Here is an 18,482-nt window from a genome sequence, read left to right as displayed (position 1 = left end):
CACGGAATCAGTGAAAGATAAGTTTATACTATGGGATGCAATGAAAGCGTTCATTAGAGGGCAAATAATAAGTTATGTAACCAAGATGAAGAAGGACTATAATCAGGAAACAGAGCAGTTGGAAAGGGAAATAGTAAATATAGAAAAAGAATTAGCAATGAAGGAAGATACAACTAAAAGAAGAGAATTGGCAGATAAAAAAATAAAATATGAAACACTACAAACATATAAGGTGGAGAAGAATATAATGAAGACAAAACAGAAATATTATGAACTAGGGGAAAAAAACGCACAAAATTCTAGCATGGCAGCTTAAGACAGAACAAGCTAAGATAATGGTATTGGCATCAAGGAAAAAAGACAAACAAATCACATATAATCCAAAGGAGATCAAGGAAAATTGTAGAGAATTCTATGAACAATTATACCAAACTGAAAACGAAGGGAAAGAAGGGAAAATAGATGAATTTCTAACTAAAATTGAACTACCAAAACTACAAATAGAGGAACAAAATAAATTAACAGAACCATTTGGAATAGTAGAAATACAAGAGATAATTTTAAAAATTACCAAATAATAAAACACCAGGAGAGGATCGATTCCCAATAGAATTCTATAAAACATTTAAAGATTTATTAATTCCTCCCCTCCTGGAAGTAATCAACCAGATTGATAAAACACAAAGCTTACCAGACTCATGTAAAACAGCAATAATTACAGTAATACTAAAGCAAGGGAAAGATCCACTCGCACCAGCGTCATATAGACCAATATCTTTACTTAACACAGATTATAAGATAATAGCTAAACCATTAGCAAACAGATTAGCAGAGTATGTACTGAAAATGGTAAATCTAGACCCAACTGGATTTATTAAAAAAAGACGCACAACAGACAATATTTGTAAATGTATTAACTTAATTCATGCAGTAGAAGGGAGTAAAGCGCCAACAGTAGCAGTTGCTTTAGACGCAGAGAAGGCCTTTGACAGAGTAGAATGGAATTATTTATTCAAAGTATTGCAAAAATTCAGTTTACCAGAGAAGTATATTAATTGGATTAAAGCATTATATAAGGGCCCATTGGCGAAAGTGACAGTAAATGGATATATATCAAAGCAATTTAACTTAAGCAGGTCAACACGGCAGGGATGCCCATTATCACCTTTATTGTTCACGTTAGCAATAGGACCATTAGCAGAATTGATAAGAACAGAAAATAATATAAAAGGGATAAAAATAAAAGACAAGGAATATAAAATCAGTTTATTTGCGGATGATGTTATAGTATACTTAACAGAACCAGAACTATCAATAAAAGAATTATATAAGAAATTGAAGGAATATGGAGAAGTGTCGGGTTACAAGATTAACGTAAATAAAAGTGAACCCACAGAAATCAGAGTGGAAACAAGTCATTCCACAACCCCGAGGGGCGAACCAAAAAGGATGCTGAGATTATAAATGCATTGGCTCAGCCTTGAACAGAACTCTTGTTAATTTACAACACACAAACGTTCTTAATTCCCCGGTGGTACATGATGACAGGTAACTGCTCTCAAAATTCTCAAATGCACCTGCAGAGAACGCCCAACATTTTATTTTTTTTTAATTAAAAAAGCAGTTCACTCACTCAGATATTTAAGATTAGTGATAAGAACACATGCAAATCTGTTTCCCAAAATACATCCCAATTTATTTTGCTCTAACTCAATGAAGGCTTGGATTACAAAACAATACACTTCGCTAATGTCATTTAAATGCAGAAACAGGGTCATAAAGGCAATGACTTTGGTTAGCTTACATATTAAAGAAAGGAAACAAGTTACCCTAACACTAAGTGTCCGTTTTGCGTGTTGTTTCTTATCTCCAAGAACACCTTGGAGAGAGGTAGCTTTGCCTCCATTTCCGTCAGCGACCCGAACAGCTGAAAGAAATACTGAATGAAATGTAACAAGGCATCATCCAACCAGCGCGCGGCTCCCTCCTGCCAGCCCGGCCCGGAGACAAGCACGTGCACACCCTACCCAGACCAGACACGCCACACCCGCAACTCCTTTATCCCCGACCCCGGGTCGCTCTGCGCACGCGCGCTGCACTCCGCATTCACGACCTCTGACCCTGCACTTCCCAGAAACGTTTCCCCCCCCCGGGCTTCGGCATCGCGCATGCGCTCTTCCTCTCCTAAAACCCGGAAGTTGGGAGCTGTCCTGAAAAATGCAACGTGCTCAATAATGTCATGTTCTGCTGTTGGAGAGTCAAGGCACCACAGTTTAGATGGCATTCTTCCTCTGCTACCTGATCGCTCGGAGACCCTGGTGCTCAGTGGGTACAGTTTCTTTTCCCCATTTTCCTTCCTCCATCTCAAAGTTGTGCTGGAGGCAAATTATTATAAAGGGCCCTGTCCTGTGTACGATCCAGAGATCAGTGGTGATATGTATATACTTTTGCTGAGTGGCTGGACCCCCCTACTGATGACTCGACCCCATGCAACTGGGGATTGGGTGGAGGGTTACGACTTGACATGCTGGATGCTAGTTATGGTCAGGAGAGCTAGACAGGATTAAATTCCTTTTTTCCCTCATTTCCTCTTTGAGCAAGTACATTAATGAAATTGCAGATTATTGAATCAAAGTCACAGTTTATCACAGCTTTATGCATTGTATCATAAAACAAATATGGAAAGCTTTTTCCAATAACAAAATTAGTGGTCCTTGCATTATCTACTGTACTGCTGAGTGAAAAATAAATGTTTATCATAATCCATCAAATGATTTATCAAATTGTGCCTTACCCTCTCCTGCCATCAGCTCAGCCCTTAGCTGCATCTCTTCTATTTCCCGTGCATCTGCCCGAGACACAAAGACAGGATTCCTCTTGTCCTCACTGTCGGACTCTGGCTTTGCTCTACCCTTAATTTAGTCTATGTGTCGTCTGAGTCCAGCGTGCTCATTGAATGAAGTGATAGGAGAAGGTATTCGGTTCAACGATCAGTTTATTACACAGCACAAGAATAAAGCTTAACAGAGCTCAGGTTCAGTCGTTAGTTCATAGGTCACCTGCTCAGTGAGCTATTCCCCAAAGCTGACCTCTACTGTCCAGTCTCTACAGTTTATATAGCTCAACCTTATCATACAGAACAAAAGTTGGTTTTCTTTGCTAGATTTCTTGCATAAGATTTATCACGTAATTTCCTGCTCTGTGATATCTGGGGTGTAGAGCTCCCATCTTAATCCTCAAGGCCAGAATATCCTGCTGTTTTGATCAGAAATCAATTCATACCCCAGATATTTCTAATTATTTCTTTGTTCTCATCTGGCCATATTCTTCTGTTCTACTCAACACCTCTGTCTTAGCCTTCTTACTGAGTTAGTTTCCATTCTCTTTGTTTCTGACAGTCTCTGTCAGGGTTCTCTTTGTACTTGTCTGGCCATCGTCTCCTGTGCTAATCAACACCTCCTTTTGCCTTAACATTCCTACTAAATTGTTTCCTACATATTCTCTCTTTTGTATTTGGGGAGCAGACAATTCTAAACCTACTGTAATCAGCCAACTTTGCTACATACTGTGGCTGCCCCTTACTTACATTACTCTTTCCCTTCACCATGAGGTAAATATTAAATTGTTACACAGTACTGGATTCATGTATACAAAATGAATAGTACATAAGCAAATATTCTACATATTTTCTATGATTAATTAACCCCTATATTCCAACATCACCTACCACCTCACCAGCCGCCACATTTAATACCCTCTGCAATTTCCACCACCTATAATTTGGTCCCACCACTAGACGTATCTTTCCCTCTCCTGCCCTCTCTGCTTTCTGCAGAGACTGCTCCCTCTGGGACTCCCTTATCCATTCACTCCTTCCCATTAATTGCCCTATCAGTACTTAACCCTGTGCAAGAAAAATGTGACACTTGCATCCACACCTCCTCCTCCACCACCACCATTCGCAGCCCCAAACAATCCTTCCAAGTGAAGCAACAGTTCAATTGTGAATCTGCTACATCTGGTACACCCATTGTGGCCTCCTCTACATTGGAGAGACTGGATACAGACTGGGAGATTGTTTTGTTGAGCAGCTTCACTCTGTCCATGGCAATAACTAGGACCTACAATTTAAATTCCATACACCATTCACACACCGACATATCCATTCATGGCCTCATGCACTGCCACACTGAGGTGAACTGCAAATTGGAGGAACAACACCTCATATCCTGTTTAGGGACTCTCCAACCAGACGACATTAATATTGACTTCTCCAATTTCCGACAAACCCCTACCCCAAATCTCTTTCTTTCCCTTCCCTTCCTTCTCCATTCAGAGTTACCCACTCCCCTGATTATTTCTCAGCTTTTCTTCTCTTCTAACCTTCCACCTTTGACCTCTTACCTGTCAGCCTGTACTCCACCCCCTGCCCCTTTCTCCTCACTCTGCCTTTTTATTTAGACCCATGCCTAGTTTTTGCTCATACCTTGACAAAGGGCTCAGGCCAGAAATATTGGTGACGTTTCACTTCTAATAGATACTGCATGATCTGCTGAGTTTCTCCAGCACAAATGTGCTGGAGAACAGCTGAAAGAAATTCTGAATGAAATGTTTAACTCAATTTATCGCGATTAACTATTTTCTATGACTCCTTTTCCATGAAGCTCCATGTCGTTAGATTTTGATCAAGACTAGAAATTGCCTTGAAATTGTCGGACTCTGGCTTTACCATGGACATTTATCCCCTCCATAAATCTTCGTCCGCGAAGCCAAGCCAAAGAAAGAAGAATTTAGTCTATGTGTGGTCTGAGTCCAGCGTGTTCTTTGAATGAAGTGATAGGAGAAGGTATTCGGTTCAACAGTCAGTTTATTACACAGCACAAGAATAAAACTTAACAGAGCTCTGGGTCAGTTGTTACTTCATAGGTCACCTGCACAGTGAGCTATTCCCCAAGACTGACCCCTATTGTCCAGTTGGCTCAGTTTATATAGATCAACCTTATCATACAGAACAAAAGTTGGCTTCCTTTGCTAGATTTCATTATCATACAGAACAAAAGTTGTCTTCCTTTGCTAGATCTTTTTGCATAAGGGTTATCACAAGTCATCTCCTGTTTTGCAGATATTTGGGGTGTAGCACTCCCATCTTAATCCTCCAAGCCAGACTATCCTGTTGATTGGATCAGAAATTAATTCATCCCCAGATATTTCTAATCACCATTCTGTCCCTGTCTGGCCAATTTCTGCTGTTCTCTTTAACACCTCCTCCTGCCTTAATCTTCCTCCTAGACTGGTTTTCCATTCCCTTTGTTTCTTGCAGGCAATTCTTTGTTCTGGTCTGGCCTGTGTCTCCTGTGCTACTCACCACCTCCTTCAGTTTGAGCATTCCTCCTAAATCGTTTTATGCATTTCCTCTCCCTGTATTTGCAGACGATGCCGCTTTAGTTGCCCATTCAGAGCCAGCTCTTCAGCGCTTGACGTCCTGCTTTGCGGAAACTGCCAAAATGTTTGGCCTGGAAGTCAGCCTGAAGAAAACTGAGGTCCTCCATCAGCCAGCTCCCCACCATGACTACCAGCCCCCCCACATCTCCATCGGGCACACAAAACTCAAAACGGTCAACCAGTTTACCTATCTCGGCTGCACCATTTCATCAGATGCAAGGATCGACAATGAGATAGACAACAGACTCGCCAAGGCAAATAGCGCCTTTGGAAGACTACACAAAAGAGTCTGGAAAAACAACCAACTGAAAAACCTCACTAAGATAAGCGTATACAGAGCCGTTGTCATACCCACACTCCTGTTCGGCTCCGAATCATGGGTCCTCTACCGGCACCACCTACGGCTCCTAGAACGCTTCCACCAGCGTTGTCTCCGCTCCATCCTCAACATCCATTGGAGCGCTTTCATCCCTAACGTCGAAGTACTCGAGATGGCAGAGGTCGACAGCAACGAGTCCACGCTGCTGAAGTTCCAGCTGCGCTGGATGGGTCACGTCTCCAGAATGGAGGACCATCGCCTTCCCAAGATCGTGTTATATGGCGAGCTCTCCACTGGCCACCGTGACAGAGGTGCACCAAAGAAAAGGTACAAGGACTGCCTAAAGAAATCTCTTGGTGCCTGCCACATTGACCACCGCCAGTGGGCTGATAACGCCTCAAACCGTGCATCTTGGCGCCTCACAGTTTGGCGGGCAGCAACCTCCTTTGAAGAAGACCGCAGAGCCCACCTCACTGACAAAAGGCAAAGGAGGAAAAACCCAACACCCAACCCCAACCAACCAATTTTCCCCTGCAACCGCTGCAACCGTGTCTGCCTGTCCCGCATCGGACTTGTCAGCCACAAACGAGCCTGCAGCTGACGTGGACTTTTTACCCCCTCCATAAATCTTCGTCCGCGAAGCCAAGCCAAAGAATTTGGGAGCAGACAATTTTGCTCAGCCAACTTTGCTCCATGCTGTGATTGCCACTTAATCACATTCCTCTTTTTTCCCTGACTCATGCAGTACATATAAACTTATTGATTAATCATTTCTTCCATAATGTTTTAACCCCTAGATTCCAACAACCCATGCCTACTTTTTGCTCATACCTTGACAAAGGGCTCAGGCCAGAAATATTGGTGACGTTTCACTTCTAATAGATACTGCATGATCTGCTGAGTTTCTCCAGCATATTTGTGCATTGAACCACAGCGTCTGCAGACTTTTTCATTTAACTCAATTTATCGCGATTAACTATTTTCTATGACTCCTTTTCCATGAAGCTCAATGTCGTTTGATTTTGATCAAGACTAGAAATTGTCTTGAAATCTACAATGATTTTGCTTCACCGTGGGCATCAACCCAATAATACTCAATCAAAATATAGTAAGGGACACACAGAGGCTTGCTTCAGTCTCGTCCAAACCTTCCCTCTCATCTCTTTATCAGGTGTGATACAGAACTCAAAAACTTATTTCTGCCCATTTCAATTCTGTTCTGACCATCACCCAATCCATCTCTAACTCTTCCTTTCGTTGAGTCTTCCATCCATTTCAGGAGTTGAGTTAGCAAATTATATCCACAAGACCTAGATCGTTATACAACAGGCCCAGTCCATGCCGACCAATTTGGCAATCTGGGCTTGTCTTGTTTGCCTGCTTTTTGTCCATACCCATCTAATCCAGTGGTTTTTGAATTTTTTTTCTTTCCACTCACATACCACTTTAAATAATCCCTATGCCATAAGTCCTCTGTGATTAGTAAGAAATTGCTTACGGTGGTATGTGAGTGGAAAGAAAAAGTTTGAAAACCACTGCTTTAGTCGTACCTAATTGACTCATTATGTGCACGGATTCACAACTCCAAAGGAAATGGGCCATTGACAATTTTTCTCAAACAAAATATTTCAGTAGCATTTGGGTCTAGAGCAGTGATTCTCAACCTTCCCTCCCCACTTACATACCACTTTAAGCAATCCCTTATTAACCATAGAGCACCGATGGCATAGGGATTGCTTAAAGTGGTATGTGAGTGGAAAGAAAAAGTTTGAAAATCACTGATATAATTCCTTCCTATCTATAAATCTCTCCAGATGTTTTCTAAATGTTGTGATTGTACCCACTTCTGCAGTTTCCTCTGGCAGTTCATTCCAGATCAACCGCAGAGTGAAAATATTGCACCTCAGGTGCCTCTTAAATCTTTCCCTTCTCACCTTCTCGCTGGCATTCAGAGGAATGAGAGAGGATCTTAGAGAAACATATAAGATGATTATTCAGACTTCTTAAGGGTGGTACAGTTAGCGAAGGGTAGCATGGTTAGCCTAGCAATTAGTACAACACTGTTGCAATGTCAGCGACAATGTTTGCTCTGGTTTCTTCCCACCATTCAAAGATGTACAGGGTTGTAGGTTAATTGGGTGTAATTGGGCTCCTGAAGCCCACACTCATGAGGTATTTGTTTCTGTTAATGGGAGGGCTGGGGCGACACTGTCATTGTTCGGTGGAAACAAAATATATGCAACGTTTATTATTATTGTTTGATGAATGACACTGTAACTTTGAATCTGTGACACTACTTATAAATTGTAACTTCAATTCCCTGAGTGTGCTAAAAATAGTGATTCCTAAAGTAGGCACTGCTGCCCCCTATGGGAGGTGGAAAGATCCAAGAGGGTAGTGAGGGAAAAGGGGCCATTCTGAATCCTCCAGCTTTTTAATAATTTAGTTTGCTGCAAAGTTTAATGAAGAAACTAGTGCAGTAATTTTTTGGCCAGACTCAGGGTGCAGTGGTGAGCAAAGTAAACGGGGACAAGGCATTCTCATGAGAGCTGGTCTCAGTGGCCACCATGTTGTACTGGCATTACTAACCCCCCCCCCCTCAGCACCACCACTAACCGCCCCCCCCTGCTCCCACCGCCACTACCCCCACTCAGTGCCACCATCCACCCCATTCTCAGCACCACAACTACTCCCCACTCAGCACAGCCACTAACCCCCACTCAGTGCGGCCACTAACCTCCCCCACAACGTGGCCACTAACCGCCCCCCTCGGCACAGCCATTAAATTCCCTCTCAGCGCCACCACTAACCCCTCCTTCAGCGCTGCCACTACCCCCCTCAATGCCACCACTCACCTCCACTGCAGTGCCACCTCTAATCCCCCTCACAGCGCCGCCACTAACCCTCCTCTCAGTGCCACCACTAATCCCCCCACCATCCCACTCATTGAATCCAATAACTCCCCCTAACCCCGCTCAGTGCCATCACTACACCCCCCCCCCCCCAGCGCATTTGTATGGGGTGCACTCAGGATGTGGTCTGGAAGCCAAGGGAGCAGCAGCCCAAAAGGTTTGGGAACTACTGGCATCATTACCACAGCTCAGGGTCATTAAAAAAGGAGAAAAAAACAACACAAAAGGTCCATTACAAAGTCTGTGCTCATCATGCAAATAACAATAGATGCAATCGGGCGTTCAATGCTAAGGCTTAGGTTTCCAATGGCAACAGCTCTTGCCTGTCTTGCTGAGAGTTCTTTGCATAAGAGATGACAAAAGTTGTTTCTTGCAGGTTGCTGGAACGGTGCTAGCTGAAATCAGTGATGGGCTCGCAGCAGTCTGTTTTTATGAACGTTTTGTAGACCCTCACATCAAGGATAGGAACAGCTTGAAGGGTAATCTCCTGTTTGGGGAGGGTGGTTCATGATGGGAGGGGTGTTGGGAGAGCTCACAAGATAGATTAGTCAGGGGCCACCTCCGGTGGGGGAGGAGAGGCTGGTCCAGGTCAGAGTGGGCAGCAACCACCCACAATGCTCTCTCCAGAGAGCATACGTTTCTTTGTGAGAAACTGAGAGGGTGACATCACTAAACTTCACCTCAGTCCTGTCTCCACTCTGTGTACAGTACTCTGATCCCTCAAGGAGGATAATGGCTTTTTGGACCACCTTCCTGGTTGCCAGTCCCATGGGGACAAGACCATCCCTCTAAGGTCAGGGCATGCTGTGGTGATAAAATAGCTCACCAAGGCAGCAGTCACTTTTGTGCTCCCTGTGAGGTGGTGCTTGTGGGCACACCCATAGATACCCATGATCAGTGCCCAATCACTTACACACTACATCTCAACGCTAATGGTGTTCTACTGCGGCCAGCCATGTCAGCCCCATTCTAGAAGGGCAGGGAACCTAGCCTAGACCGCATTCACCACCAGTTCCCACAGTATGGTTCCATCATCAACCCCTTCTGGTGGCACCCGCAAGACATTGGCAATCATCTCTTGGTCAGACACACCACCCAGGGCACTTGCTCCCTGATGAGAGAGAAGGGAATTGGGAGGCCCCTCATCTCCCATTTGAAGCAGCGGCATTGCCAAATGTTCACCTGGCCGCTGGTGGTATCAGTCCCCTCACCCAGTTAGCCCCTTAGCAGAGTAGCGCTGGGACTCCATTATCTTACAGTACCACCTACCTGCTCACCCAAAGTCCCCCCCATTTTCAGCCATCTCCCTGTTTTAAAGGGTCGGCAGGTTGCCCTTGTGGTAGACCTTGAACCACATGATTATTGGTCAGGCTTGTAAAGGCTCCAGAGGAGGAAATGTGTCATGGGACTCTGTTTTCTTAGGGTTATCACCAACCATCCACACATACCCATCGCCCAAACATGTGTTGATCTCCTCCTCCTGCTGGACAATGGCTCAGACTTTTCCTGAGTCAAGCTGTGAGTCAGACCAACAAGCTGTGGCAGCTGCTGTATTTCAATCAGCTTGAAAGCTGCCTCCATGATTTTAATTTCTAAGTTGGTCACTTGCCCTTGGGCAATCTGCACTGCCTCTTGCAGTTCACAACAGTCATGTTGCAGGGATTCTATTTCCCTAACATTCTGGGTGCCCTGTCCACTTAACTCGGACATGATACACCACTAGCGCCTAAGTAGGGATATCAGTAACCATAGAGCTCCACCACAACTTCCTCCCCCCCCACTCCTCCACCCCTGGCCTCGGGAAGCCCCAGTAACACCAGGTGAGAGACCACACGGTGCTCTATCTTCTCACCATGGGGGTCCAACTTGTCAACCCAATTGACTGGCATGGTGTGGCTTGCCAGCCATGTTGCCAAACAACTGAATCCCTAATGGTCTTCAGTCCACCTGGGGATTTTATAATCTGACCCTGGGGTCCCTTCCCTATCTGTGGGTCGTCTCCTTCTGCCCCCAATGGTGAGCAGGTATACAATAACCCATGTAACCAACAGGATGCCCACACATACACATTAATACAATCTCCCTCATTGTTACCACAATCTTACACTCCCACATGGGTTAAGACTCCTCATGTGTCCAGCTGAAACTCTTTGAACCCTGTTTGCAGCGCCATTTGCCATGTTGAACAAAGTATCAGTTTCAGTGGGTTCACAGAGAGTCGAGTCTGGACACAAGTATTACAATCACATGCAACCTTTATTAACACATGGGAAACATAAGAGGAGAACGTTAAATAGTAAGCGATCAATATTTAACTTAAGTCACCTCAATAAACCTATATTCAACCCAATTGCACACCTGATAGGTGGCTGGAGTCCAAACTTAATTGACATGTAAAGTGACTTCTGAATAAGTTTCAGATGGGAAGGACATGTGACCATCCACAATACACACATTCTGGACAGGCAGAGAGACCATGTTTCCTCCCCACACAACAATGGTGCACTTGTGGTGAATGTGCCACTCTATTATCAAACTGGCATCCATAGTTGCAGGCCCCCACAGGATTAGGAGTTTCATGTGACCGGGGCCACAAAGAACTCTGGGAGGCACATGACATCAGAGTTCGAGTAATGGTGATAGCAAGCCAACTGTAATTATTTAAACTCCTGCGAAGATTCCATTAAATAGACCGTTGGTTCAGCTCACGGATAACTTTTGGTGTGCTTTATTCATTGCACCACTCGCTACAGTACGTGATAATCATTTATAGAGCCTTCCATAATGTTTGGGGACAAAGACAATTTTTCCTTTATTTGCCCCTTTACCTTTATTTTAAAATTTGTAATCAAACAATTCACATGCAATTAAAGTGCATATTCCAGATTTTATTCAGGGTTATGTTTTTACATTTTGGTTTGACCATATAGAAATTACTGTATTTTTTATATATACAGGCTGTCCTCTCATTTCAGGGCGCCATAATGTTTGGGACCTTTGACTTCAGAGGTGTTGGTGAGAACTCAGGTATGTTTAATTACTTCAGTAGTGCACATAAAAGAGAGCTAGGCTTAATTTTAAGCTTTGGAGTCCCTAGTTGCCATTTTTAAATATGAGGACCAGAGTTGTGCCAATGACAGTCAAAGAAGCGATTATGAGGCTGAAAAACAAGAATAAAACAGTTGGAGCTATCACCCAAAATTACCCAAATCAACAGATAGGAACATTATTAAGAAGAAATAGTATACTGCTGAGCTCAGTAATCACAAAGGGACTGGAATTACAAGATCTCCTGATGACAGAAGAATTCTCATCATTAGTGAAGAAAAATCCCCAAACATATGGTCTAACAGATCAGAAACACTCTTCAGGAGGTTGGTGCGTCAATGACTACAGTCCGCAGAACACTTTATGAAAAGAAATATAGAGGCTACTCCGCAAGATGCAATAGAATGGATGGCTAGATTATAGTTTGTCAAGAAGAATTTAAAAGAGCCTGCAGAATGTTGGATAAAGCTCTTGTGGATGGATGAGATCAAGATTAACTGTATCAGAGTGGTGGCAAGAGCAAAGTGTGGAGCCGTAAAGGAACTCCCCAAGATCCAAAGCATAACACCTTTCTTATGGTTTACATCTTGCAGTGTAGCCTCTGTATTTCTGTTCATGAAGTCTTCAGTGGACAGTAGTCATTGATAAATGTACACCTGCCTCCTGAAGAATGTTTCTGATCTGTCAAACATCCGTTTGAGGATTTTCCTTCAGTATGATGAGAATTCTTCTGTCATCAGCACTGGACGTTTTCCTTGGAATACCAATCCTTTTGCAATTACTGAGCTCACCAGTATGTTCATTGTACTCACTTCATTTGTAAGAGGTTACAGGATACTGTTCATCAATTTCAGAGCCTGCAGGAAGAAGCTATTTCCCAGCCTGGCAGTCCTGATTTTGATGCTCTTGCTATGTCTTCTTGATGGTTGTGGGTCAAATATGCTGTGCTTTTGTTGGAAAAGGGACCTCAATAATTCTTTGAGCTCTATTTAAGCAACACTCCCCTTGAATGTCTTCAATAGATGAAAGGGAGACTACATTAATCTTCATAGCCGTTTTGATAATCTTCTGTATTGACTTCCGACCTGATGCTTTGCAGCTACCATACCATGATGTTCCAAACTGTTGATTTGGGTAATTTTGGGTGATAGCTCTGGGATAGTACAGATTCTATCACCAATATGTATATGTACAGATGGTAGTGTAGGATGACTGTGATTGGCTGAGAGTGTAGCCACACCTACTGTCAGGTCTTAAAGGATTGCTCCTAGCCAGACCAGGTCATTCTGGACTGGTCGACCTACTTGAGATATGCTCCATTCTTTTAGTTAATAAAATCCTTGGTTTGGATCAACAACTCTTTGGTTCTTTTGAGATGCACTACAAGCTCCAACTGTTTAATTCTTGTTTTTCAGCCCATAATCGCTTCTTTGACTGTCATTGGCACAACTCTGGTCCTCATATTTAAAAATGGCAACTAGGGACTCCATACTACATAAGGAGGCAGCCAGGCAGGACACTCTCAATTGGGCTCCAGTAAAATGTTGTCAAGATTGGTACCCTTGTCTTGCTCAACCTCCAAAGGAAGTGTCTCGCTGCTGCACCTTCCTGACTAATAAGGCGATGTTGTGACTCCCGGATATGTCATCGTTTGTGTGCACACCAAAGAACACTCTCTCCATGACAGAGGCGTAGATGTGTAGTAGAGAGTGGGCAACCTTCATCCACCTAAATCCACAATCATCTTTGTCTTTTCCACATTAAGACTCAGCTTGTTGATCCAGCCATTTCCTTACCTGCTTATATGCAAACACCTTCTGCAATTAAATTCCACGAGTTCCTCCCTAATTATTCCAAAATCAGTCTTGCCCAATTGAGGATGTTAACTTGCAGACCAATCCCATCTTTCTCCAAAACTATTTTAAAACTGATTTCTTATGAAGTGATGTTGACAAGCTAGGGTTTTTTTCTTTACTTCCCCAAAATATTCTTTATTCACAATAAATTATTTGCAAAAGAGAAAACCTTTGCACATCTTTTCTCATCTTTGGTGTCATATCCATACATTTCCATCAAAGTACATTGTTACATTCATTCTCTATTTAGCACCCTTACCACCACTATAGTAGTTTTTCCAACTTAAGTTGTTTGAGAGACTTCCCCTCAGTCTCAGCCCCTCAATGCCCAGTAATGAAAGGACATAGACTGTATTTTTTGGGCTCTTTCTCTTTGGAGCGATGAAGAATGAGAGGTAACCCTTTTTCCCAGGGTGACAATAGCATATACCAGAGATCAGATGAGTGGAGGAAAGTTTAGGGGAGATGACAGAGGTAGCTTTTTTTGCACAGAATGATGGGTGTTTGAAATGCATTTGTGGGCCTGGTGGTGGTACAGTAGGAACATTCAAAAGATGCATTAATGTAAGAAAAATGGATGTTATAGGTCTGAGGTAGGGAAGGATTAGATTGTTCTAGAGTAGATTTACATATGTCGGCACCAGTGGCAGATTAACTCCCAGCCGGGCCGTAGGCTGAGCTTTAGTAAGGTTCCCCCCTCACAACCGCCAACCTTGCCCCCTGCCCCACAGCCCCCACCCTTCGTCTGACACTATGACTGTGGTAAAACACAGAAATACTGGAGGAACTCTGCCAGTCTCGTAGTGTACACAGGAGGTAAAGATAACTTGAAGAAGGGCTCAGGCCTGAAACGTCGATAATACATCTTTACCTCCTACGGATACTGCAAGACATGCTGAGTTCCTCCAGCATTGGGATTTTACAACTAAATTTATAAACATGGTTAGCTTCTCCCTTTCATTTTGCAGAGGTTTCATTCAGAATAATTTATACATTACACATTTTCTACAACTGTCACATGAATAATAACAGACTAAATATCCCTGCAGCGAAGGAACGAATTAGGCTTTCATTTATTAATCAAACTCGATTATACAAAATCACATTAAAACAATGATTAAAAATGTAGATATATTAAAGTTCAAACAATCACTATCACTTTTGTATTATTTGAAGAGAAATCACTGATTTAGTTTAATATATAAATCTAACAATTAATTTAATGTGCAACCTTTTTTTGCTGAGCCTGCCAATTTCAACAAAATGTTAAACCAGTGAGCCCATTCTCTATCCTGCTGGCCAGGGAGAGGTCACATCCCCTGGCCCCGTCCCGCTGGGCAGGGAGAGGTCACCATCCCCCGTCCTATTGGGCAGTGAGAGATCCCCATCCCGCTCGGAAGGGAGAGTTCCTCAACCCACAGCTGCATGGAAGCCTTTGAACAAGGGCCTGTCGCCCCTCTACTCCCCAGGGATAGGACAAATGGCCCTAGAACGAAGGTCAGACAAAGTGGAATTTTTCAAAAAAATAACAATTCTGAATATACTATACAGTTCGTTTTGACTTTAATTTACATTATTCTTATCAATAAGGATCATAGGCCTTGGTCAAATTTTTATAAATTAGATTAAGGCATTATGTAATGATCCCAAAGCTAAAGTAACTCATGTCCGCTCCATTCCAATTGATGAGATCAAGTAGACAGGGATGTCCTTTATCTGCAGTTTTGTTTATGTTAACTATAGAATAACTAGGAGAGGCAATTAGAAATGATTTGGAAATTAAGGGATTTAAGATTGGTCAAGAAGAGCATAAAATTAGTTTATTTGCAGATTAAGTTTTTATTTAATATACTTGACAGAACCTGAGACTTCCTTGTGAAAATTTCATTTTATTTTGGAAGAATATGGTTATAAAATATTCGAGTTACAAAATAAATTGAGATAAATGTGAAATTATCCCCCTTACGGAAGGAGATTATATTCATTGTCAAAGAGATACTCAATTTAAGTGGCCGAAAGATAGAATTAAATATTTAGGGATTCATTTAGACAATAACCAAATTAAAAATGGATGATTTTACCTATAACATTAGTAGGAAGGGTTACCTGTATTAAGATGAATATATTCCCAAGAATACAAAATCTTTTTCAATCCTTACCTTTATCATTACCACGAAATTTCTTTGGAAATTTCTGAACAATTAAGGAATAAATATAGAAAAGCTTGTCTACTCTTCTTTGTTATTTTAAACTGAGAGGATATTTGAGGGAAAAATTAGGTCCAGCGATGCTGTTACCTACTTATAGTGAGATGGTAACTCTTATTAGGAGAGGAAATACAAAGAAATCTACTTCTGCAATGAAGTATTACAAACAGGAACTACTAAACAGGGATTGCATAAATCTAGTCAGAGGTGGGAGCTGGATTTGAATATTACAGTTGATGAGCAGAGATGGTCGAGATTGTATGACAAATACTATTAATGTAAGGGACAGATTAGTTCAATATAATTTTCTACATCAGCTATACTTGATATGATGAAAAGACAGAAACTTTCTTGCGTTCAACTTGGTCATGTTCCAAGGTAAATATTTTTTTGGGTGGATTCAGGAAATTTTTTTACAAGTTACAGGTATTGTATTTCCACATAACCTCGATTTATTTTTATTGGAAAATATAGAAGGAACATGACCTAAGTTGAAACTATCAATATACCAAATTAAACTTGTTAAAATAGCATGAGCGGTAGCAAGGAAGTGTATTGCATTTACCTAGAAATTAGATTCACACTTGGACATGGGAAGATGGAATGCAGAAATTCAAATCTGTATCCCCTTGAAGAAAATTACATGCAATTTGAGAAATAAATATGGTATCTTCGCCATTTTCGGGTACCCCAATTCCATCCACAGTGATAGGGGGTCCTCATTCATGAGCGCAGAGCTACAACAGTACCTTCTGGACTGTGGTATCGCTTCAAGCAGGACCACTAGCTATAACCCACGCGGTATGGCCAGGTTGAGAGGGAGAATGCCACCATCTGGAGAGCGGTTACACTGGCTCTCCAGTCTAAAGGTCTCCCCACCTCTCACTGGCAGGATGTTCTCACTAGTGCCTTACACTCCATCCACTCTCTCCTATGTACCGCAACAAATGCCACCCCCCACGAAAGGATGTTCCTTTTCCCAAGGAAATCGAGGTCCTCCATCAGCCAGCTTCCCACCATGGCTACCAGCCCCCCCCCCCCACATCTCCATCGGGCACACAAAACCCAAAACGGTCAACCAGTTTACCTATCTTGGCTGCACCATTTCATCGGATGCAAGGATCGACAACGAGATAGACAACAGATTCGCCAAGGCAAATAGCGCCTTTGGAAGACTACACAAAAGAGTCTGGAAAAACAACCAACTGAAAAACCTCACAAAGATTAGCATATACAGAGCCGTTGTCATACCCACACTCCTGTTCGGCTCCGAATCATGGGTCCTCTGCCGGCATCACCTATGGCTCCTAGAACGCTTCCACCAGCGTTGTCTCCTCTCCATCCTCAACATTCATTGGAGCAACTTCATCACCAACATCGAAGTACTCGAGATGGCAGAGGCCGACAGCATCGAATCCACACTGCTGAAGATCAAACTGCACTGGGTAGGTCACGTCTCCAGAATGGAGGACCATCGTCTTCCCAAGATCGTGTTATATGGCGAGCTCTCCACTGGCCACCGAGACAGAGGTGCACCAAAGAAGAGGTACAAGGACTGCCTAAAGAAATCTCTTGGTGCCTGCCACATTGACCACCGCCAGTGGGCTGATATCGCCTCAAACCGTGCATCTTGGCGCCTCACAGTTCGGCGGGCAGCAACCTCCTTTGAAGAAGACCGCAGAGCCCACCTCACTGTCAAAAGACAAAGGAGGAAAAACCCAACACCCAACCCCAACCCACCAATTTTCCCCTGCAACCGCTGCAACCGTGTCTGCCTGTCCCGCATCGGACTTGTCAGCTACAAACGAGCCTGCAGCTGACGTGGACATTTACCCCCTCCATAAATCTTCATAGAGTTATTGACTGTATCATGTTTGGTGAATGGATGTGTCCTCCGATGGGTGGATAGTATTTGGAAGGGTTGTGATTGTCATGTTAGAGCACTGCTCCCTTCCTAGTCGGAGGGCACACCAACTGCCAATCAAGGTTTGGTTCCACCCCACCCATTAGTGCACACCTTACTGTTGGAGCCATGCACATTTCCTTGACTGGACTCTCCAGCCTGCCTGTACTTGGCCTTGGGCCATTAACTGTTGTAATTGGATTCACCCTCCTGGCAACGAGCCATTGGGTCTCTGTAAATGATCTGGACTGGACTATAAAGGTGCCATGTTCTATTTGTTCTCTCTTTTTGCCATCTTGGGACTACCCTGCTTCAGTCCAGGCCTAGAAATGTGGAAGAGTGCTGGAGAAAGTGTTGGTAAGGTGTGCACTCTTAAAAGGGTTGGGAGCTTTTGATTAGTGTCCCTTATAGCATAGAGCCTTGCCTGAGTCAAGGGGTGGTGGAGCATCGAAGTGATTTTTCCTTAACCAATGTATGTACCAGTTCATTGTGTGTGTGTATGTGTGCACATTTTGTTCCAACATTCTTTTCCCCATGTTCATTATTAATTGTCTGTTATTTCTTTCCCACATCTGCTGTAAACTGAGTGTATGTGTTTTGCATCAGTTACCAATTCCCATCCTTGCCTTCTGTAAATAAAATCCTTCACCACAAAAAAACGTTCAGAGTTCTTGCCTTTGAGACCTACCGAACCTGTTTCCTCACTCACAACAACAAAATTTTTTTTGTCAAAACAATCCATAAAATTTATATCATTTCCAAATGTATATATTGAATTGTATATGTAACTTCCAG

General features: G+C 43.0%; 2 protein-coding genes across 6 annotated transcripts in view; one reads left to right on the top strand and one right to left on the bottom strand.

Annotated features, from left to right (window-relative positions):
- Window positions 1–18,482, bottom strand: part of LOC138737014 (gap junction beta-7 protein-like) — a 245,019-nt gene that overhangs the window by 195,997 nt on the left and 30,540 nt on the right. For 2 of the 3 annotated variants that reach the window (XM_069887378.1, XM_069887377.1), the window contains exon 1: window positions 1,830–2,093. In XM_069887378.1, the coding sequence (XP_069743479.1) occupies window positions 1,830–1,906 (77 nt within the window). In that variant the 5' untranslated portion in view covers window positions 1,907–2,093. Of the gene's footprint in view, window positions 1–1,829; window positions 2,094–18,482 lie in introns of those variants that run through there. The other variant, XM_069887376.1, reaches the window with a different exon arrangement.
- smim8 (small integral membrane protein 8) overlaps window positions 2,188–18,482 on the top strand; it is a 74,936-nt gene continuing 58,641 nt past the window's right edge. Inside the window, exons 1-3 of one of the 3 annotated variants that reach the window (XM_069887383.1) lie at window positions 2,233–2,325; window positions 9,050–9,152; window positions 11,649–11,700. In XM_069887383.1, the coding sequence (XP_069743484.1) occupies window positions 11,658–11,700 (43 nt within the window). In that variant the 5' untranslated portion in view covers window positions 2,233–2,325; window positions 9,050–9,152; window positions 11,649–11,657. Of the gene's footprint in view, window positions 2,326–9,049; window positions 9,153–11,630; window positions 11,701–18,482 lie in introns of all 3 variants that reach the window. The other 2 variants (XM_069887381.1, XM_069887382.1) reach the window with 2 other exon arrangements.

This window comes from Narcine bancroftii, chromosome 6 (genome assembly GCF_036971445.1).
Source record: "Narcine bancroftii isolate sNarBan1 chromosome 6, sNarBan1.hap1, whole genome shotgun sequence".
Classification (NCBI taxonomy): domain Eukaryota; kingdom Metazoa; phylum Chordata; class Chondrichthyes; order Torpediniformes; family Narcinidae; genus Narcine; species Narcine bancroftii.
Note: the sequence above shows the minus strand (reverse complement) of the source record. Positions and strands in the feature narration are given on the sequence as shown.